The following is a 23342-nucleotide window of genomic DNA, read 5'->3' as shown; positions in this document are numbered from 1 at the left end:
GTGGAAAAATTTTAAAGTGAATGATGTATGAAATATTAGTTAAAATTATGATGAAAAAACTTTAAAGTATATACGTTGTATAAATAAATAAAAATGAATAATTAATGTTTACAGTTCTACGTAGTAAAATAAAAATTTACTGTCCCAATGGTACCCTCAAATTAACGATTATTATCCTTTCCTTAAGAACAACCAGCTTCAAGCGTGCTTAGCGGGGAAAAACCGACGTGACATATAATTTACAATAAGTAAAGAAGAAATTGTCAGAAGGTAAATTATTTTTTAATATATATTAAAAAATTATATATAATAAATTTTTTTATTAAAGACTATAAGACACTAAAAAATTTAATATATTAACAATTCTAAATACAAAAACTTTTAATAAAACTTATTATTATTTTTTTATCATATATCTTTAAACACATAATAAAAGTTTAAAAAATTTAATAATTTTTAATATATACTTACTAATTAATTTTATTTAAAAAATAATTAATATTATCAATACATTAAATTTTATAATATTATAATTTTTTAATAATAAAGACAAATACTTAATAGATAAAAATAATTTTTTAAAAGTATTCATCTAAAATCAAATAAAATATTAAATTATAATATAATATATGTATAAAATTATATATTTAAAACTTTAAATTATATATATATAATTTGTGTGAGTAAATAAATATAAATAATATTGTGTTTATACTCATAAACGTACTCCTCAAATTTTAGAAATACCGTACTCATTAAATTTTATAAATATTTACCCATATTTTAACCTAAATCTATTAAATCAGTATTTTTGTCCTATCTATTCTGAGTATTTTAACAAATATTTAATGTCTGTAGAAGCCATTGTTATTCAAAGTCAGTACCTTAAAAATACTGATTAAAGAATAAAAATGATTTTTTAAAAATATAATAAATACATCTTCCCTTGTTATTTTCATACAATCCAACATAATTTTTAATTAACATTTCTTACTTCAAAATCCCTAATAGTTTATAGATACTAGTTAGGAAGACATGATTTTCTATTACATGACCTTAAAACACATTTAAAAAATGATAAATTAATTTTACTAGGTGGTATTTCCTCTTGCTGACACAAATTAACGGCACAAAAATTAAAAAGCCCTTCCTCTCACTCACGACATCCGTTAACCCTATGAGATGAGTAAACAAGCAAACTAGCTCTACAGTGTAACAGAGTGTGCAGATAGGCAGAACGCTACATTCACTAATCACAAAGTCGATGGATTCCAAAATTGCAGATTTTCTTCATACGTGTATTAATAGTAAAACTGAGTATATCTAATTGAGGCTCCAAAAAGTTCCTTTAAATTTTAACTCAAATTAAATAAGACAATCATAATATATATATATATAATCTGATAAAACTAACCGCATAGATGGGAAAACCACGTTATTTGAGCGCCACAGCTAGAAGATTCATTAATTTATGTAGCTACTATAGAAACATGATGGCAACGGTTTGCCTCAAGCACAAGCTAAACAAGCATATTTAATATATATATATAAGGAGCAAGTTTTTCACCTAGCTACTTTACTTAATATTGATGTCATTGCCTGGTTCTAATACTAATCAACTAACAAAAGCTATTAAAATAGCAGCAACTTTACCAAATTCTCAGGCTAGTTTAGTTTCCATCATCAGCAGATTTGAGGTAAAGGGTTTCACCCCCTTCAGCGCCAGAACTTCCACCCCGTCCTTCACCTGAACCTCCAATATCCTGCTTGCTACTTCCAATAATACCCCTATGCAAACCTTCCCCTGTGGAGGCACGGACAAAGTCAGGAAACCCACCTGAACCTAATGTTCCACTGCTTCCACCCACATTCACATTGCTTCCTTCACTTTGCAACAAGTGAAGCCCTGCACTTCCCCCAAGATGGCTGTGCATGCCTTGCTGCTGTTGAAGTGCTGTGTATGGTTGCTGTGTATACAAAAGGGATGAACGTGCAGCCATTAGTTGTTGTGGTGTCATCTGCTGCGCCTGCTGAGCCTGCATGTAGTGTGCTCCTTGCTGCATTATTCCACTGGGAGGATACTGCACCATACAATCGAGCATTGATAGTGAAAGAAGCATTCATGAGTTTTCTAGGAGGCGTTAGAGATTGATAACGAGAGGTCAACATGCTGTTAAAATAATAATATATGACACTAATCAACATTCTGAAAATAAGGCATGCACGTACCTGACCCGGCATGGTAGGTGGTTGGGGTTGAGAATCAGCTATTGCAGCTAAGTACATGAGATTTCTCTGTAGCCTTGCTTGGTTCCTGAAATACATCGAAGATCAACTTGGTCTGACATCAACTCCAAAAGTGATGTGGGATATTAACATGCCTTCATGCCTAGGACTAAACAGACATGGGTACCTAATATCAAAAGTGGACTAGGCTTTGATAGCTCTTTATAGAATTGAGAACAAACTAGGCTTGACCCAACCTTAAAAACTAGCTCAGGATGGGAAGTTTTCTTAGGTCATTATAAAGAGTGCTGTGCTAATACCAATAACCAGTATTTCAATAGCTTCATTATGGGCTGAACGATTTTATGTTTCATCTCTGACACACCCTATGCTTAAAAGGATGGAAAAAGCACTGTTGCACATGTCCGTCTAGTGTATTGAAATTTATTCAACTTTTTACTAGAAGAATGAGAAGTATCAACGATCGAACTCAAGGCCACTTGACTATAGAAACTTTTATACCATGTCATGAAATACCAATCCCAAAAACGTAAGTTGGTGAAGACACGTGAATGATTTTATTTTACATCTTTAACAACAAGACCCATGAAAAGTCAACATGTTTGGGGGAAATCTAATAATCCTTTCTGTTTTTTCTATCTCAACAGAAAGAAGCCAAAGTATGACTTCTCGAAGAAACCTTCCAAGATAAACAAGATATGCTTTCACAACAACATCCGAGCTTTATTCCATCAAAATTTCAATAAAATAATTTGTAAGGTTTTTTCAATGATTTCTCTTTTCGTTTTCACTTCAAACAACATAAATAAAATTACGCACCTCACCCAGAGAAGGGATCTTCTAATGTATAGAATTCACATTCAAATCAAAGGGGTGTGTAGCAAAAAAGTTACTTTTCTGTGTTGTCAGTAGAAATGTGAGAAACGCAAAATTATAAGAGGAATCAAGGCAAGAAACTACGGAGATATCAGAAGAGTTCATCAATGTGAGGATGCAATCCTCGGTGGCATGTAGAAAATGTGAATCTCGAGGTGTTCTCTTATCATTGAATACATATAAGAACTAATGTGCAAAAAAGATGTTATGCGATAATCAAACAACGTAACCTACAGCTCAAGTACAGAAAACGATAAGAAAACATAGACATAATAAGGTTAGTTTTCAAAGTCACAATTTATTCTGCTGCAACATTTTTCGAAAACTTCATAAAAAATTATACATATGTTGACGGTGGGAAAATTTCCCTGGGGTAGCACTTTATCTAGTTGGTTGGCAAGGTTATCTTATCGTTAATTAAATTGAACCTGGTTATCAGTGTGGAACCAGCTATAGCATTTATTAGTAAATGACCCCTGCCAACTAGGCACCCAGATGAAGACATTATTATACTTGATAGGAAATTAAGACATAAGAAACATTAAACTCAAATTTAAAGACAGGAGAATCAGTCCAATTCTTACTCGGCACACTCGCTCAGCTTGCCAGAATTCTGGCTTTCAACAATCTTCAGAATTAAGGACTTGTTCTCATCCAGGTACTGCTTGTAAGAAAAAAGAGTAAAAGGATGAATAAAGGATATAAAAACATCATATAAATGCAATGAGAATACTATATGATGCACGTAGATTAGATATAGTAAATGTAAGCCTTTCAAGGCATGTGAATTTTATATATTATACTTCCATCTCCTGCTGTTTTTGTCTTAAATGTCCTAGCATTTGGGCAAGTAATCAGAACTGCAGCTAATTAATCAAACCGCGTCCCTGATCAGATTGCTTACAATATAATATTTCCTATTTGAATTTAACAAAAGTTCCCTATGATGCATTAAAGGTTGTTTACCTAATAGAAATCAAAACAAAAAGTTGTCAGTTCTATGACTATATATATATATATATATATATATATATATATATATATATGGTAGTCAAGGAAGCGTGAAATATAAGTTTAGTTTATCACAGAAGTGCAGGTATGTTACCAAAATCTACTAAACTAGGAGGAAAATACTGCAAAGATTTAGAAAGAAATTTGTAATTTCATGTTCAATAGTACTAGGTCATTAGTACTAAATAACTCTCAAAATGGGATGCAACAAGAACAAGTGATAGACAGTCCAATAGAGCGTAATTAATGCTCAAACCAGGAAAAACAAGAGTGAGTACTGAAGTGATAAATGCTAGGCAATGAAACCATATCGATCGAAAGTGCCCAAAGTCTACGTCTTGGTTTTATAAAGACACAGGGATGGCGATAACTGATATGATCCATGTTGAGATTGAGATTATGTGATCTGAACGCTGAAAGAAGTAGACGTCACAAAAAGGAGTGAATATTTGGCAAACAGCACCCACTTAGGATTAGCACCAACAACAACAATCACTTACGTAACTGGAGCAGAAGCTGACAAGAAAGAAGCAGAATAAAAGGAGAAGAGTGGGTATGAACAGAAACATTAAAAAAAGCTAGCAGCACAAGCGGTACTAAAAGTGGCAAACAAGACCCACAAGCAGTGCTGAGACAGAAGGGCCCTGAGCCAGCAGAAGCAGAACCAGTAGTGGACATGATCCATGATTCATGATTCATGAATGAATACATATATAAATATACATAACATATACATATACATATATATCCAAAGCAAAGCGGCAGAAGAGAAAAGAAAAGGGGTAAAGCAGAAGACAGGCATTGACTGAGTTGGAGAAGAAGAGGAGAAAGGAGGGACCTGTTGAATGTGATCAGTGGTGACGTTGTTAGGGTAGTAGGCTGCCATCATGGGCTGCATCTGCATCAGGTGCTGCTGCATTTTCTCACGCTCTAATATCTCTATATATACTGCTACACAATCACTATTCACTATGTGTCTATGTGATAGATTATAGACACATATTTCTCACTACAAAACCCAACAAATTAAGAGTGCAACTGCATAGAGAAACAACTACAACTCTCTCTCTCTCTCTCTCTCTCTCTCTCTCTGGGTATTGCAATGATTCTGCCCCACGAAAGGAGGTGGAGAAAGCGTGAATAGAAAGAGAAAGAGAAAACTCATTGGAGGTGGGGCCACAGCTTGGAGCTATTACTATTTTGTTGGTTTTGACTCTTTCTTCTCTCTGCAGTCACTCTCTAGAACTGCGTGTTCTTCCTTCTCTCTCTAGGTCACGTGACAGATGAGACACAGAGACAACACATTTGACCATGTTTTTTTCTTTAATGTTATTAATACTTTTTAACATTCATTTAATACAGAAAAACAAATTCATAAATTATATTTTTTATTCAAAGTTATAATATTTAATATTCTTTATATTAATTTTTATAATATTTTATATTTTAGTTATATAAAAAAATTTATTATATATTTTTAACACACATTAAAAGATATATTTTTATTTTTATCCAACAATTAGAATTTCAAAATTAATTTTTTAAATGTCTTAAAATTATTATTTAAATTTTTAATATATATTAATTATCTTACTTATTTATTATTTTCTGATAAACAAATATTATTCATTATAAAAAATAAGTTTATAAAAAGAAAATTTATAATACCCAGAATAATAAATTATATATAATGATATTTCACATAAAATTATAACATTTAATATTATTAATACATTGAATCTTATAAGTAAAAAAAAATTATAAAAATATTAAGTATTTATTAATTTTATAAAATAATAATATATAAATAATATTAAAGTGTAAAAAACAAATATAATATTTATTCAACCGATAATTTAATGCTTTAAAATGTTATTAATTCTGTTAATTTTAAAGTTTAAAGTTATTTAAATATAATATTTATTGTTATATGTAATAAATATATTTTTAATTACTTAATTGGGATTCATATATTTTAAATATAATTTCTTCGTTTCTTTTAACTTATATACCTTTTAAAACATTTTGTCTTCATTTAGAAATTTTAATATAATATTTAATAGTCGATTGTTATTAATGAATGTCTTGTAAAAAGATAAAATAATTTTTTATTAAAAAACATTGAATGATTAAATACTCAGAAGATAAGTATACATGTGGATAATATTTTTTAACTTGTATACTAAAAATATCAATTAATATTTATCTTATTATTATTATTAATTGTGTTCTTATAATTTAAATATTATATTTATATTTAAAATGGTGTTGAAAATGAAAAGGAAAAGTGAAGATAGTGGAAAAAATGGATGGTAAAAGAGAGAGTATGTAAATTGTAATGTGCATAGCATAAAAGATGGGATTGTCCGGAGGGTGTTGTCCACTTTGGTCTCACTATATTTAATGTGTATGACGTCCCAATTGTGTAAGAGATTCCGATGCTCTCATTCACTGCGCCACGCGCTCTCTTCCACGCACTGTCCCACTCTGCTAATTAACCTTGATCTTCGTGCAAATCATTCTTCTCCTCTTTTTCACTTTTCTTTTTTTTTTAAAAAACTCAAATATTTATTATATTCTTTTTTTTACCTCATGATAATAAATTTTTTATCAACTTTTCATTGTCATTTATAAAATCAACGTTCAATTAATATTTTATTTAAAATTTTATCTTTGATAAATAATGTTTACTGGATAGAAGATATTTTTTCAATTTAAAAGTTAAAAAATACTATTATTATTTATTATATTATTAATCTTTATAAAATTCATAATTATCTTACACATTTATGATAAAAAATATTAATTATTATAAAATAAAAGATTAATGAGATCGGGTCACAGTTATTTTTATAACTTATCTGCACGTTAATTCATTAAGTATACTTTATTTTCTATTAAATTTTATTGAGTAAAATTAATAAATAAAAAATTTAATTAGTTGGAGAAAATACAAAAAATTATAGATTAAATAATAATTTAATATAAATTACTATATTAATAACTTTTTTAAAATTGTGTGAAACTATTAAATGACAGATAAAAAATAAATAAATAAGTAAATGAGTGAGATTAATGGATATAATAGAGCAGTGATATACTAGAAAAATAAGTAATACTTTTATAAAATATCTAATAGAAAATATAAAAAAAATCTAATAGAAATTATTTTTTAATTTCTATGCAAAATTACAAACATAAAAAAATTGAATTAGGCTATTAATTTAATCATTTGATAACACAAGTATTTATTGAATAAATATAATTTAACAATTAATAATTATTTGTATTAATCTTATTAAATATATCCATATAAAACAATTATCATTTGGCTTAGAAAATAAGAGCAAAATATCTTTATAAAAATAACAATGTTAGCATAAATGCCTTTACAATATTAACTAAGGACTTCTTATTTTTTTTCTGTTAAAAATACTACCAATGTACTTTATTATAATAATCAACACTTTAATTATAATACCGGACAACAAAAACTGTTTATTAAACTTTTACTTAATATTTTTACGACACTCGTTAATATAAGTCAAGAGGTTGTTTACCTTTCTAGATAATTAAAGTAGGATCACGTTAAGTACTACCGACATTGCTTAAAAATATATGAATACATTTTTTTTATTTAATATTTTTAAATTTTTAATTTTATAACCAAAGTTGTGATGTCACTGGTTAACATAATATTTCAAAACTTGTTTTAATAATTACGATATTATTTTTTATATTTATTACTCCAGTCAATGCTCTTGGTTATGGCATTTGTAACTGAAATTCCTATTATTAAGAGTTTGTACTGCATTTTATTTTTAAAAATTAAAAATTATTTTTGAAAAAATCAAACATATTCTAAGTATTTATATTTTTAAAAGTTATTTATATAAAAGTACTATCTTTATCATAATAAGAAGACGAAAGAAAAAAAAAAAAAAAAGAGAAGGGGAATTGGATGAAATTGATTCTCTGTTTTTTTCTTTTTATTATTTGGTTAAGTTGGATTCAATTACACCAGTTGACATTTAGACATAGTTGTATTGGTATGATTGTTATTTTGGATATTATAAGAGTTAGATAAACATTTAGACATTTGAAATTTATTACTTTTAAAATTACATCAATAAATAAATCAGTAGTCTGTTGCCACAATAAATCTATTGATGTTTAAATAATAAAGATAAACATTTCTATTAAACGTCAATAAAATATTTATAAAAAATGTTAACAAAAATATTAACACAGACTATAAATATAAATATTTAATACGTTTGTATTAATTGCTCAAGAGTTTACTGACATTTTATAAAATAAATTTGAGCTCACGAGTGAATATAATTCAACTCACCTCGCTAGTAAGTTAGATTACAAACAGATTAGACTCAAATTTTAGAATTATCATGACTCTACCCACTTACCTTGCATGATATACAGAACAGGTTCATAACGAGTTCGGTTTATTTAACACATTTTAATTTTCTAAATATCATCATGGTGTTAAGTTTGACCTTTGATGATTAGTTAATTTTTATTATTTAATTAGCAAGCTACTAAAAGACAACTGTGAAATTGTATGTATTGCATGATAAAATATTTTAAATTTTTTTAAAAAAAATTTTAAATCAGTAAGTCAGATCAATTTTTTTATTGGTTGCATTGAGTCAGATCAATTTTTTTATTTTTTAAAAAACATTCAAAGTAAGTTAAATAAATGTTTTAATCCATTTTAACAGCTCGATACATTACATCAGATACCAAAGTAATGAAAGACAAAAAGAAAATCTTTTACCAATCTATCGTAAAAATAAATAAATAAATCTGCTAAGATAAATATACTTTTGTTAGTATCAACTTTTAAAAATAATTTAAAGTATTTAAATTTTATTTTTTACTAAAAATAGTATTTATTATATCTTTATATTTTGAATATAATATTTTTAAATTTTTGTATAAAGTTATGTTTAACTTTATAATTTGTGATTAATAAAATAAAAAATGCATGTCAACTTTTATTTTAGGAATTTATTGGAATTGAAACAGTGGAACGTTATATAGCATTCAGAAGATTACATATCCTTTCTTATCATTTAATTCAATTAATTAGAAGAAAGCATGGTGTTGGGATTGGGGGGCCCAAAGGTTCACATGCATGCCCTTTCCATATGAGAGTGTTGTCCAGTCCATTTCCAACTCTGATATAAGAATGGGAAATGATGTTTGTACGTTCTGCGTAGATGCTATACGTGTTTCTTTTGTTCGAGAAATATATGTTTTAGATGCATGCACGTATATTACAAAATCAAATATAAAATAATGTTTATTTTTTATTATTTAAATAAATAAAGTGTACAAAAATATTATTGCCCTCGTGATCTCATGAACAAACACATAGGTCAAACTGATCTGAAACTTATCTCTTTACCCTACGTACTTTCAAATGGTAATTGTGTGGGTCACATATTGATCAGAGTCTCATTGCCCTTATACAAAGGTACAACAATAACCTCTCTTCCCTCTTGTGGCTCTTTGGTTTTTCCTTTTAAGGGGAAGGTCCTCTTTGCAAGATTCCCACATTATAATATCATAAGCCAAATAAATAAAAATATGAATCATAAATATGAGTGTGATGGTGTATTGAATGATCATCAACAGAGTCAAATAAAAAAAGCAAATGGGTTTGTGTCTCAGTTCCTCAAACATGATGGGTGGTTAGGGTGTCACAATTGGTTTGTGTGCTTAAAATTCCAAACCTGTCTTTTCCATCATGGCTTTACTTTTCCATAGCCCCATGCTGCCACTGCATGTAGGTCCTCATCCTTTGGTTTGTTCATTCCCCCAAATGGAGATCAATGACGCGCTTTTTAACCGTGCTTACTGAAACAATACCCTTGTACTTTCACCCTGCATTTCGATACTTTGTTTGGATGTTGAAATAATACAAAAAATTATAATTAAGTGAAAAGAAAAAACAAGCAGTCAAAATTTCTTTCGATGTTCATTTGATTAGGCCAAAAACCATGAGATGGATCCACCCATAGTATATATGTTTGAATTTGCATTATATTTTAGCAAAACGTAGATCAATACACGCCAACTTCTGTTACTTTCTCTTTATTCATCCAAACAAGAATAGTTTCTAAATTTTTCTCTATCGTACTTTTTTCACTCAATTTATATAAACCGACAAAATGTTACACATAAATTATGAAAGTATTTTTTGTTTAATATCAAATGTTTTCTTGCGTGCATAGTTAAAATCGAACTTTAATCAGTACCAGTATTGTTTGAAGAATTTAATTACTTATCTCCTTTTCTGGTGAACGCTTTTTACGGGCTTAATGTATATGATACGGCAACACCGCAGTGACTGGACCAGCTTGTTAGTAGTACAAGGTTCTTTTATTTTAAATATTTTATATATTTAGTGACAAATATTTTTTAAAAAATCATAAGCAAATGGATACGAATTCATAAGGTAAATGAAAAGACCCATTCAACGCTGTGAAACATTACTTCACCTTCAATGACAAAATGTTCAGTAGTTTACCAAAAAGGGAAAATGATTGAATGAATACAGCCAGCCATGGATGTACTGATAAGAGTAATGTTTTTTTGTACTGTTAGCGAGATATTTGAAGGTATTTTTCTACATTTAAGATAAGTTTTTAAAACATGTATATATAAAAGAATCAATAAAAACAAAAAATAATATTAAATTATAAGGATACTAGAATTATGTGATGATGGAACAGAAAGTGAGTGGTTTCACGGCATAGATGCATTGATTAGAAAGATTGAGAAAAGTGAAAGAATAATATAAGAAGAGAAAGAGTAGAGTAAAATGAAAGAATAAGGTGACAGCTAAGGGAAAGGGGGGAGGGGAGTGTATACGCGTTTGGCTTATGCAATAGTGATAGTTACTTGGGAACTTGGAGCAGAGTCCACAGGGCAGAGGGCACAGCACTTTGGGTTGCCTTAAATGACATTGCAATTATATGGGTACCATTGTTTTTTGGCTCACTTCTGTGCTCCCCCATGTGACTTGTTGTGCCAAATGCCCCCACACACTAACATTTCCATGCCCATAACACACTCAATTCTACCTCACCTTTTCTTTTTTACAAGCTACCTTTAATTCAACTTTTTTTTTAATATTTTAATTATAAGAATTAATTTTAAGTATTTAGATAAAAAAATCGTTTTTTAAATTACACGAATCAATACAAATATATAGTGAAAGTTGTTTATTTTTTAAAGGTTAACCAATACCTCTAAGTAATGTTAAGACTCTAGAAGAGAAAAGATGATAAAAATGCTATTAATGCATACTCATCGTAATTTTTAATGCAATTTTCAATAATACGTATTTTTATTCTTTAATTGATAATAAGATCTAATTACAAAATGCTTTATAATTAAATCATTAATTTTTTAAAAATATTTTATAAAAAGGACTAAAATAGTAACATCGAAAAGATCGCCAACAAAATCATGATATCAAACTTTGAGTAAATAAGTAATAAAAGGGTAACTAGTACTACGTACTCAACCAATAAAAGTGGAAATTTTTATTTAAAAATATTTAACAAATATAATATTTAAAATATTGTATTACAATTATTTAACACATTTTTTAGATAATTAACACATTTAATAATCCTTTAATGAATAGCAAGACTCAAAATAAAATTATGGTTTGTGGGTATTTATGACATGGAGGGTTTTGGACAGAAAGTGGGTGAGTTTGGTTAATTTTTTTATATTCTTGTAATTTTCAATAAGCATATTATCATTTCTCATTTAGTATGTATGAATGGTATATTATCTTTGTTTTATACTTTTTAAATTTTTTCCTGTTATTACAACGTATAATACTAACAAATTTTTTTTCATAATTTCCTTCACATTTTTTTTGCATAAAAAAGATTGTGAGTTGTCTATCGAGGTCTCATCAAAACATTAACTAATATTATTCAAAGAAGCATACTATAAACACACTACCTTCTTTTGCGTTTACTTTCAATTAAGGTATAGAATGAATTTTGAGAATTGATTCAATTTATGTAATCCATACTTTTCTTTTCGAATTTATATGAATAGCGAACGTGCCATGAAAAAAAAATGAATTTTGACTTCATAATCATAATTGGTCAACATTATATTTAAATAAAATAATTTTAACTATTGTATGATTAAAGTTAATTTTCTTCTTTTACACTACCACTATTAATTATTTAGCAACATGAGAAAAGCTTGACCTAACATACGTGCAAACGGTCCCATACATGGTTAATTTTCTAAACTAGTGGCCAAGACAATTCAAATATTGGAAAATTTTGACTTGACTTTCGTTTACGACGAGAAACTCAACCAACCCTTCATGCTTAAAGTAGCGATTGTGAATGTCGAAACCTACCCTCAAACGCGTGGCATGAATTATAATAAGCATGCCATGCATGCATCCAGCCCACAAATTTGACGGCAAGAACATTGCGATGAAGTAGAGGAAACATGTAACGGGAAAGCTGGAAGGGAAAAACAAAAATGAAAAAATTAAAGAAGAGACTATTATTTGCATTTAAAGCCAAAATATATTGCCTCCAAATCCACGAGAAAAGCGACATCACTGTGTATATATATGTGTGTGTATTTTATATTAGGTTCACTTAGTGTCTATATATCCATGAGTCGTAACCTAATTGAATTACAGATATGATGCAGTAAATCATATAAAGAAATAATGCTTAAAATTAATAAATGTATTGGTATATATATATAATAAAAAAATTACATGACGCAATTTGCAGTGTGTTTCCTGGACAAGCAAGAGCAGATCATGTATTACAGTCATTTTTGACATGTTTTTGTAATCCAGTGAAGATCTTTTGTGGGGTGTGATTATTAGCGTCGATGGAAAGTGGTAGTGCTGCTCCAAAGGTGGGAAGTGAACGGGGAAAGAGTGGTGATGATGCATGAGCAACGTTAACATGACCAGCAACGTTGATTTCACCCAAAGTGCATTTTCCTCGACTGCGGCCAGGTACAGTGGAACACGGGTTCGGTTGAGAAGGTTTAACGGGGCCTCTTTGCAATGAGTGGAGTAATAATGGATTCTTGTGTAAGTGCAACCATTGCTCCCCCTCTAGAGTCCTTGCTGCTCTTATTTCTTGTAAACTCAACACCAGAATCATTGTTGTGATCGCACACATCTTCATCAGGTAGCAATGGTAACCCATTTTTGTGATGAGGGGAAAGAAGAGAAGCTTTAATTTGAATATTAGGGAGATGATGACGGTGATTATATATATATATATATATATAGATAGATAGATATAAGTTGACCGAAATCCGCGGATTGAAATTGTCAAGAAACGGTGCGGATAGTCTAAATCAAACACCCAGGATTTTCCTCCCAAATGCTAAGCGTTCACATACTTTCGTGTTATTTTAATTAAGTTATTTTTTTGTGCTATATATTTCTACTTTCCCTCCCTTTTATTTATTATTTTTCTAGTCAACGTACGATTTTTCCTTTCATTTTCCTTCTCATCTTTTAGGGGTCAACTCTAGGGATGTGCATATCTACATTACCAAGCTTTTTATAGTCCAAGTTACATTACCATGTTTGAAGCGAGGAAATTTCGTCTTATATCCCCCCCCCCCCCCTTTTTTTAATTTGTGTTAATTTTAATATATTTTTACGATGAATCTATATTTTAAACATATAAGATTTATTACATTATATGTGTGAAAATAAAATAAGTAATTATAAGTGTGACTTTGAAAAGAAAGAATATGAATTATTTATTTATTTAATTTGAATCTATTATTTAAGATAATATGATTTGAGTATTTATTTAAGGTAATTTGTTTTTGCGAATTGAGTATTTATTTTAAGCAATTTGATTTGAGTATTAGCAAGTATGGTTTTTTCCAAATTACTCTTCATTGACTTAAAAACTTGATGGGATCAAGTTTATACTTAGAGAAGAGAAAATGCGATATTTGAGTATAAGAAGATAATATATTTTGCTTATTCTACTTAAAATTGATTTTTGACTTATCATTGTATTCTTGAGAGAATCTTGATTTTATTGTAACTCATATATAAGAGCAATTAAAGCTTTCAATCATTGAGTTTATTGTTCTAGTAAAAAGGAAAGAGTTTAAGCAGAATTTTAAGAATTCTTTCAGTCTATTGCACTCTATTTATAGAGGGAGGTTTTATGTTATCCTTGTATGAAAAAAATTGCTATGTACTCTATTTTGAATTAATGTAAAGGAAGGTTCGTCGGAGTAAAACCTTAAGCTATTGTTTGGAGATTGAAGTAAGACACTCAGCTAGGATTTACAAATCTATTTATGCAATTCTTCTCTCCATGTCTCTTTTAATTTTATACACTATTTATCTTTCAATTATCTTTAAAATTTTATTTCAATTGTTTTCTTTCATTGAACTTTAAAATCAATTCACCCTCTTTTGATTTTATTAATTTGCATTATCTTTGATGTTTTTTAACTCTAAAAAAATTACATTTTAAATATATTTTTTAATAGAGGATTCTGAAATTAAATTTCTGATATAAAAGAGGGGAGTGTAAAAAGAAATAGCCTTGAAATGTTGAACGAGTCTTAGACCTTGACTAGGCAATGAAGCCCATTTTTCATTGCCCCACAGCATAATAAATGGGCTTGGGTTTAGTTTTGTTCACCGATCTTTATTTACATTTTCTTTTATACTTCTTTTTCAAGTAGTTATTGTCAGATGTTTAACTTCAATCCTAAAGAATACTGAAGTTAACAAAATCAAATTTGTTATGCAAGTAATTATCGTTGAAGATAATTTGCCTCTTCCAAATGCTTGACTTTTTCATTTGTTTTACCCACTTGAAAAGAGCTTCTTCAGCAATGTGCACCGTCTCTTAAAGCATCAGTTTCTCCAAATATGGAAATACGTGTTTGACATTTTAATCACATCACAAAGGCACCAAAATCACAATGTAAAATGAACAAAATTAATTTTCATGGGTTAAGTAACGCAACAATTCATGATAAAATTGAAGACTTTTCCACTTGCAATAACATTCGAAATACCACGAATATTAAAAGAATAAACAGCTTGTAAATCAGAAAGCACCGACTAATTAATGATAATTGCACCATAATATTCAAACCACGCGGAAGCAAACTGTAGAATTTGGAAATATCCAGAGAATGTCAATAAGTGAACAAAGAAATAACAAGATGGGCATTCATTGAATGATATAATTCAACAGAATAAGTGAACTTTCCAATGTTGATTTCTTTGATATTGGTTCATCCTGCAAAGACTTAAAAATGTCACAAGAACAAAAAAAATTGACGTGTTTTTCTTCAATTTAAAAAATAATCACATCACTTGCATATAATTTTTAGAAAACAATAGATTTTTTAAAAAAATATACAGTAGTATGATAAGAAAAAAATAGATTAAAATATCAAATATGTTATCATACAGTCATTTGTTGCAAGCCTATAATTGATATGTATATTTTTTATAAATTTGAATTATATAGCATCACACCTGCATGGCTGCATTTCTAAGTTGTACAGTAACTTAATTTTTTTTTGTTATAATTTATTTTCTAACTAGTTTTGTTAAAGATATCATATCAAAATTTTAATTTATTTAAAATTAAAATTTTACACTGATAATTATAATAGAAGTCAATATCAAAAGTAACATACACACGTTAAAGATTAACACATCACATCAGATAAAACTTTAATTAAAAAATAGATCTACAATATTGTACCTAAATTCTATTTCACTCAGAAAGAGGATTCTAAGATTTTTAAAAAATAGCAAGTTAAACTATAAATTAGTACACACCACCTATCAAACAAAAGAATATTCTCTGACTGTAAGAGAACCAATGCTACCAAGGAAGTGTTTGAATTCACGTTAAAAGACTTAAACCATAATTACAGGTCAAAAATTATAATTAATAGTATTAAAAGTAAATATTAATCCCGCGACATTGAAATGTGAATTTAAACTTAAAATATATTTAATTTCTTTTGTAAAAAACAGTTTTCTTTTTTAAAAAATAAAACAGACTATATTTTATTTTTAAAAAGAAAAAGAGCATGTTTAGGTCTCCATTTCTTTTTCTTTCTAATCTCTCTATGCAAATTCATCACTCTCAAATTGAATGAAGCAGAGGAGAAACAAAAACACAGAAAAAATTTATTGACGGAGCAGCTCATACAAATGGGGTGATATTCTTACAAACAACTGGAGCGAATAGCTCCCATATATAAAATCCTCACAGAAGCAGTATAGCATACTAATGTTAGGTCACTCTGTTCCAAAATACTCATTTCAATACAAGAAAACAACAATTAAAAACAAACACTCACTCTCATTTACAATGCAAAAAAGGCAAAAGGAAAATTTTATGGTGAAAATATAATTTAAATGGGCATTAAACATTGTGAACTCAATGCAGCAGAACGTCCAACGAAACCCCGAATAAAAACGCAGGGGAGAAAGTAGGGAAAAAATTGCTTTCCATATTGTTTGAAATTCTATTTTTGTTTTATCCTGGATCAAAGCAAGCTATGTTACTGTACAGTTTCAACCAGCCTTGGTAATGGTAACCTGGTTCACTATTGCATAATGTATCTTCCTCCTCGTCGCTGATCATTGGCGTATGAATCTGTAAATTATAAACACCTAAAAGGTTAAAAAAAAGTGTACACAAAATTGTATTTTGCAACCAATTCCACCAGACAGACATAAGAAAGAAATATTCACGTCCTATATTAAAGTAAATAATCTTAATGTGTCATGAGGTAAACAACTAAGAAGTGCAATTGTGAAGTTCTGCATGGCATCAGCATTGATCTCTGTCAGATATATGATTAATTGTCTTCTTACTCATTTGTTGCCTCACAACTGCAAGTCATTTTGCCACTGACACCACTTCCTCCCAAAGAAACAAAAATTACAGTCTTTAGATAACAATTGAAGAAAGCCAATTTATAGCTAACTATTTATTATTTCTTAATTTGCATAGTTATTTAGTAATTTTATAAATAATTTTTCTAATATGCACTGTAAACGTACAATAAGAAATCAATAAATAGTATATTTTTATTAAAAATTATACAATGTTAGCAATACATTAAATTACTAACTTCTAATAAAAGCTTACTATATATAATGTCATATTATATACCTCTGGACACATATTTGTACCTGTCCATGAAATTCGCATATTTGAAACTTTGACCACCAAACATACAATGGTCTTAGGCAAACGTTTTAGTCCATACTTGAACACATATTTATCCCACAAAAAATTCTTTTTGTAAATTATTCCAGGCAAACAAAACAGAAAAACCAAAGTGGATCGTTGCCCAATGGTTAAGCAACAATTACTGACCTTATATACAGCCTCTGAGCCTCAAGCAACAGGTTGATCGGATTCTCTTATCCCAATCTGGCGTAATTGTTGTAGGTGATTAGCTATTTCCTGCAATAGGTTAAGTCCTTCTCCCCCGTTACTCAATAAGTTGATACTGTGCTCAAGGAAACTCAAGTCTTCCTCAAGAACTTGCAACCTTTCAATAAAATCCGGAACCAAACTTCCAGCAGAAGCCAAATCATTATTTCCATTGTACCCAAGTTCAACATTTTTCGTGCAAACGGGGGGTTCCTTGGATGAGGAATCATCATCAGCCATGGCTTCTGAATTTAATTTAAGAGAAGAAACGGATTCTTGCATTAGAAGATTATCATCCAACTTTTCACAGTTCTCTGGGGATTCCTTTTCATCATTTTCAGAATTTAGCCAGTTGTCCTGAGATTGATGAATATTCAGGAAAAAGTAAACTTGCTTCTCCAACTTCTTCAAACGCTGGGAAATATATAGTCTTTCATCTTGGAACTCCAATGGTGATTTTTTTACAGATTGAACATTCTGTTTTTCCAAAGACGTAGGCAGAATTTCATGGTTGTCAGAGATATTAGTATTTTCAGTAACTGACTTTCCAATGAAACTTTCATCCTTTTCAATGCAAGTAGATTGCGAATGATCCAATCCAATATCTTTCACCTTCATTTCAGAATTTGTCTCCACCATGGTTTCCATCATTGATTCATCAGGGAATTTCTTCCTGTAAAATTCAAGCTTTGCTTCCAACTCTTCTATCTCTTTCTCCTTCTCAGCAAGAAGGTCATTAGCTTTTTGCAAAGCGTCTGTTTCATACTCTGATTGCTCATCCATCATTCTTAAGTACTGCAAGGCTTCCATATGTAATGTTGCCTTTTCTTCCTGCAGCCTTGTGATCATGGCTAATGCTTGATTTGCAGCAACTGCAGAAGCATTTCTTTCTTCTTCCAGCTCTTTATACAAAGCATTCATTAATTTCCTGTCATGATCAACTTGTCTTTTTAGCCTGTCAACCACGCTTTCACCTTCAATTTCACTGACAATACTTCCATCCAGAGACAAACCAGATTCATTTCGCTCTAGTGAAATCATTTTTTGAAGTATCTGCAGTCCAGCAGAGTTAGAAACATCAGAAGTTTTCAATTCTTCGCTGTTTAAAGACAATCTAGGACTGATATCATTAACAGACAGATCAGTCCCTCGAGTAGCTGAAAATTGTGACAACAACACCTTCAAATCTTCACTAATTCTTGTAGAATCTTTCCCAAGCCAATGTTCTACAAGCATGCCAGACAACTGTCTTCCTCTGTTACCGACAGCTAGCTTATAGGCATCACCAAGATCCAGTAAATTGGGATTTTGCTGCCCAATGTCGCTAGAAACAGGGTTTGATTCTAAACCTGCATCAGATCCTGTCAGCTTATCGCTTGACTTAATTATTTCCTCAAAGTCCATGGTGCATCTTTGCTCGGATGTTATCCCCACCTCGTCAATTCCCAAATCATCTATACAAGAATGGACAAAAGGTTTATTATCAGTACAAAAGAAATCATGTATTTATGGACTTAAGATAGTGGAAATTAGGGGCCTTTTTGGCTTGACACAACGTTTTCTATTTTCATAAATAACTACTGAACTACCACCTTATTTTTACTTTATTTCCTGTTTTGATAGATTTGTTCCAAAACAGTGAAAACAACAAAATCTTGTTTTTAGTATTTTCCAGATCTTTGAAAATAAGAAATAAAGTGAAACAAGATGGTATGTTTGTAATTATTTGCGAAAACAGGAAATGAATGCAAAATATGTTTTCTCAAATCAAACAGGTCCTAGATTTTTCAGATATTAAAAAAGGTAAAATGACTTCTTCCTAATTTGTAAAAATGACATGGCTATTAAGAACTAAGTTATTCCTTTACATTAATTTTCTACAAAGAACTATAACATACTCCTCCGTCTTTCCAATCCAAATGTTATGTGGCAAACGCTAAAAACAACTTACAGTTTTCCTTTGATACTTCAGCAGGACCTCCTATTTTATTTGATAATGCAGTGGCATCATTCAAGGAAAAAGGATTACTTGGGTGAGGACAAACAGCATTTCTTTCAACCTGCTGCCAAGAATCAAGTTTTGTCAAACCATTCCCACTTTCCACTGTTGATGCTGCAGATTTTGTAGCAATATCTGTATTTTCCAATTGCATTCCCGACTCTGATAACAATGGATGCAGTACAGAAGCTGGAGTTCTGAGCTTTTCTGAAACCAAATTCTCATTTAAATCAACGATGCAAGGCTCTATATGTTTACATGGAACTTCTATGTCTTCCGCCGTGTCATCTCTTCGCCGAACTGGTATGCTTGTTGTACCATCATCATCAGACAAAGGAACTTCTGGTTCAGACTCAGTATCAGAAGTAATCTTTAGTTCAGTGTAACCCACATGAGACAAAGGATCTGCCTGATTATTCCTCGGGTATGTAGCTCTGGCTGATACAAATGGTTTCGCTCTTCTTTCCTCATGAAAATCGTTTCCAACAACATCTGATATATCAAAATCAGCAGCACCAAAACCAATTGACTTGGTAAATACCAACCTCTGATTGTAACCCTTCAAAACCCATTCCTCATCACAACAAGAACATCGTTTTGCAATTGTATGTTCACCAAGTAACGGATCCTGATCCAATCTGGAGTCAGATTCCTCCCCCATTTTACCCACCAATAATCGGTAAGTTTCAGCATTGGATTTATTGATGGTAGCAAAAGAAAAGAGGCAACTTTCACACATTCCTTGAACATTTACAAGCTTATCATGCACACGACATAGAACTAAAGAAGAAATCTCTGACTTATGTCCACTACAAATCAAGTCCCAATAGTACCCTCGTTTCTCCTTGCCTAACACATGATCAAGCCTTGAGCAGAACAGGCAAGGTGTTTGCAATTTGCAGTAACCAGCAAACTTTGTAATAACATAAGAAAATACAGCATCAATAAACAGGAAAAGGATCAGCAACCATTCCAGAAAAGCCGATGCCAAAACGGAGGTAACACTTGCAAAGAGACTATGCCACTCAGAAGACCAGATTCCCGTGGAAGCCATTATTCAGCCAACTCAAATCACTTAATTCAAAAGGAGAAACTGATTGCTTGAAACTTGAAACGGGTCAAACTTTGACCTCCTTCCCGGAGATGATATAAATAATTCAAGGCTAAAGGTCGAAACTGAATACATTAAAACCAAAATCAGAAATATTGTTTGTTTATTTTCTATCTCTATCCAACAATCTGAAATTTAATCGAAAACAATATTAACAGTATTGATTAGAGGGTGGCAGTGTCAGTGCATAAACAGGTAGGTTAAAACAAGATCAAGCATTGAAAACTGAAGCAGGAAGTCAGAACAATTATTAATTTATTTTTATTCAAATATAAAACATAAATGATCAAATCGATACCCAGAAATTCATGATGTACTATGAAAGTTTCTGGTAAAGGTAAGAGAAACAAACTGAAGCAAAAATCTTATTCCTATCAATATAATCAGGAGGCAATTTAATGAGATGAAACGTAATTGAAATTTTCTAAGTATAAGATGGATAATTAAATAAGGGGGTAGCTAGAATTAATAATATAAAAAAATAGGAGTTATTGGTAATTAGTTATTACATGAACTGAAAGCAATAAAAATACATGCAACGAAGAGAAATAAATACCTTATATTATATAACTATGATATCATGTGAATGTAGAGAGAGAGAGAGAGAGAGAGAGAGAGAGAGAAATGAGAATGAGAAGAATAAAGGAATTGAGCTTAGCAGGAACAGGAAGAGTAGAAGGTGAGCGAGACCGATCTACACAAAGTAAACCAACCGAAAGGTTGAAGCTTTCCAACGGAAATCCACGCACTCTTCACATCACATTTTTTTTTTTTTTTTGTGCTGAAAAGAAAAGAAAAAGATAAGAAGCCGACAAGGACAAAAAGGGGTCTACAGAGCGATGGGAGAACGATAATTTTCAAGTGCCTAAAATACCCCCAAGAGAAATTTCATATAATAAAAAAATAGCAAACAGAATAAAATATAAATAAGAGAATTTTACGGGTTGTTTAATTAAAAAAAGCTTTTAATTATGAAAGTATTATTTTTTGTATTTTAAAAAATATTTTATAAGAACTATTTTTATAAATATTTTATAAAAAAATTAAAAAATTAAAAAATAATTTATAATAAAAAATAAAAATACGTTTAAAATCAAATAGTTCACTGAGTTTTATTCTTTATATAGGAAAAATAAAAAAGAAGGTAATTATTTTTTAGTGTGAAGATATTTCTCCTTTTTTATTTTTTTTTACAGGAATAAATATTCTTATTTGTGTATATTTGATCAGCAAGAAATTATATTAGATATATAGTAAAATAAAATATTTGTTAAAGTATATAAATTAAAATATAATTAAATATAAATAAATTAACGCTATAACTATATTTATTTTTTAAAGATATTCCTATCAAAATATTTTATTTATTATTAAATTCATCTTTTAAAGATTTATTTTTATCTTCAACAAGTTTTTTTTATGTTAAAGTTTTGTATGTAAAAACATTATACTGAAACAATTAACCCTAATATAATATTAATATTCAAAATTTCAAATAAAAAAATTTCTTCCTTAAAACAATACATAAAATTCTAGATTCATGTTTGCATCACTATTTAAACTTATAAAATTATTTGTAATGGCGTCTTATGTTGCCAAAATTTATAAAAATAGTAATATTATTATAAAAATTTTAAAGGTAAAAAAGTAATAATTTTATTAAAAAATAATATTCAATAATATTATTGTGTAATATCATGCATATTAAAAAATGGTATTATTATTTATAATGTGACAAACCTTGGTAAAGAAGCATAACTACTGGTCGGTTGGAAAGCTGAAGCAGACAAATGCTAATATGGTATGGTCGGCGCGATCTCAATACTCCTACGTCCAATCAAATAGTGCCAAGTTAGCTTATCAAGTATTGTTCATTCCTCATTAAGCACATTTAATATATAGTTTTTGAATTTTTTTAAAGTTATTATTTATTTATTTATTTTAATTATTTATTTTAATAGATTATATTGTTAAAATTAAATTATAATTTAATAAGTTTATTAAATAGTGCTTAAATATGTAATTACCCAAACACATTTTAAGAGCTTTATATGGACCAATTTGTACCGATCTAGATAAAAATAGGTTAAATTAAGTAATTAAATTAAACGTAAATATCAAATTTAAGAGTCAAGTTAGACCTACACTTTACAAAGCCCATCCTAACTTAACTTATTCTGACAAATAATTTAATTTTTAACTTTTTTTTATAAATTTAAAACATAGCAAGTAAAAAATTAAAAAAAATATAAAGATATACAAAATTTACTTGACATGCAGCTTTTACAAAACTGTTTTATTTGCAAAAATATTAATTAAAATTTATAAAAAAGAATGCAAAACAGTGTTCTGTACATCGATGAGTGAATTAAAATGAGTATTTTTCATATCAACTTTATAATTTTTAATATTATTAATGTATTTTTTGTGGAAGCTAATATGAGTTAGTATGTTAATTAACTTATGAGTGCGTAATCATTTTTAAACCGTTAAATGTATTTTAAAATTTATAAATGGTTCATATCTTTTACTTGTAACTTAAAAATATAAGTTTACACATATTCATCATTTAATCATTCGTAAAAAAATTTATAGTTTCTCT

The 23342-nt window shown here is 29.3% G+C and overlaps 2 protein-coding genes across 6 annotated transcripts; both read right to left on the bottom strand.

Moving 5' to 3' along the window:
• Positions 1–1374: 1374 nt before the first annotated feature.
• Positions 1375–5249, bottom strand: LOC113863461 (GRF1-interacting factor 1-like). 2 transcript variants are annotated; one of them, XM_027497052.1, is made up of 4 exons: positions 4973–5249; positions 3708–3784; positions 2230–2314; positions 1375–2081 (listed from the first exon to the last, which is right to left on the bottom strand). In XM_027497052.1, exons 1-4 carry the CDS (start codon positions 5051–5053, stop codon positions 1671–1673), a joined length of 654 nt encoding a protein of 217 aa, XP_027352853.1. In that variant the 5' UTR covers positions 5054–5249; the 3' UTR covers positions 1375–1670. The 2 variants fall into 2 exon arrangements, with proteins under 2 accessions (XP_027352853.1, XP_027352854.1); XM_027497053.1 differs by lacking the exon at positions 4973–5249 and adding an exon at positions 4869–4962 and having other exon boundaries at positions 1576–2081.
• Positions 5250–16345: 11096 nt separating this feature from the next.
• Positions 16346–21523, bottom strand: LOC113862621 (myosin-binding protein 1). 4 transcript variants are annotated; one of them, XM_027495704.1, is made up of 5 exons: positions 21297–21323; positions 19582–20805; positions 17988–19084; positions 17571–17942; positions 16485–16841 (listed from the first exon to the last, which is right to left on the bottom strand). In XM_027495704.1, exons 2-4 carry the CDS (start codon positions 20681–20683, stop codon positions 17592–17594), a joined length of 2550 nt encoding a protein of 849 aa, XP_027351505.1. In that variant the 5' UTR covers positions 20684–20805; positions 21297–21323; the 3' UTR covers positions 16485–16841; positions 17571–17591. The 4 variants fall into 4 exon arrangements, with proteins under 4 accessions (XP_027351503.1, XP_027351504.1, XP_027351506.1 ...); XM_027495702.1 differs by having other exon boundaries at positions 16346–16841; positions 17571–19084; positions 21297–21523; XM_027495705.1 differs by having other exon boundaries at positions 16411–16841; positions 17571–19084; positions 19660–20805; positions 21297–21523.
• Between the last annotated feature and the right edge of the window lie 1819 nt (positions 21524–23342).

The sequence above is a fragment of the Abrus precatorius genome, unplaced genomic scaffold (genome assembly GCF_003935025.1).
Source record: "Abrus precatorius isolate BTA unplaced genomic scaffold, Abrus_2018 Scaffold3, whole genome shotgun sequence".
NCBI classification, from domain to species: domain Eukaryota; kingdom Viridiplantae; phylum Streptophyta; class Magnoliopsida; order Fabales; family Fabaceae; genus Abrus; species Abrus precatorius.
Note: the sequence above shows the minus strand (reverse complement) of the source record. Positions and strands in the feature narration are given on the sequence as shown.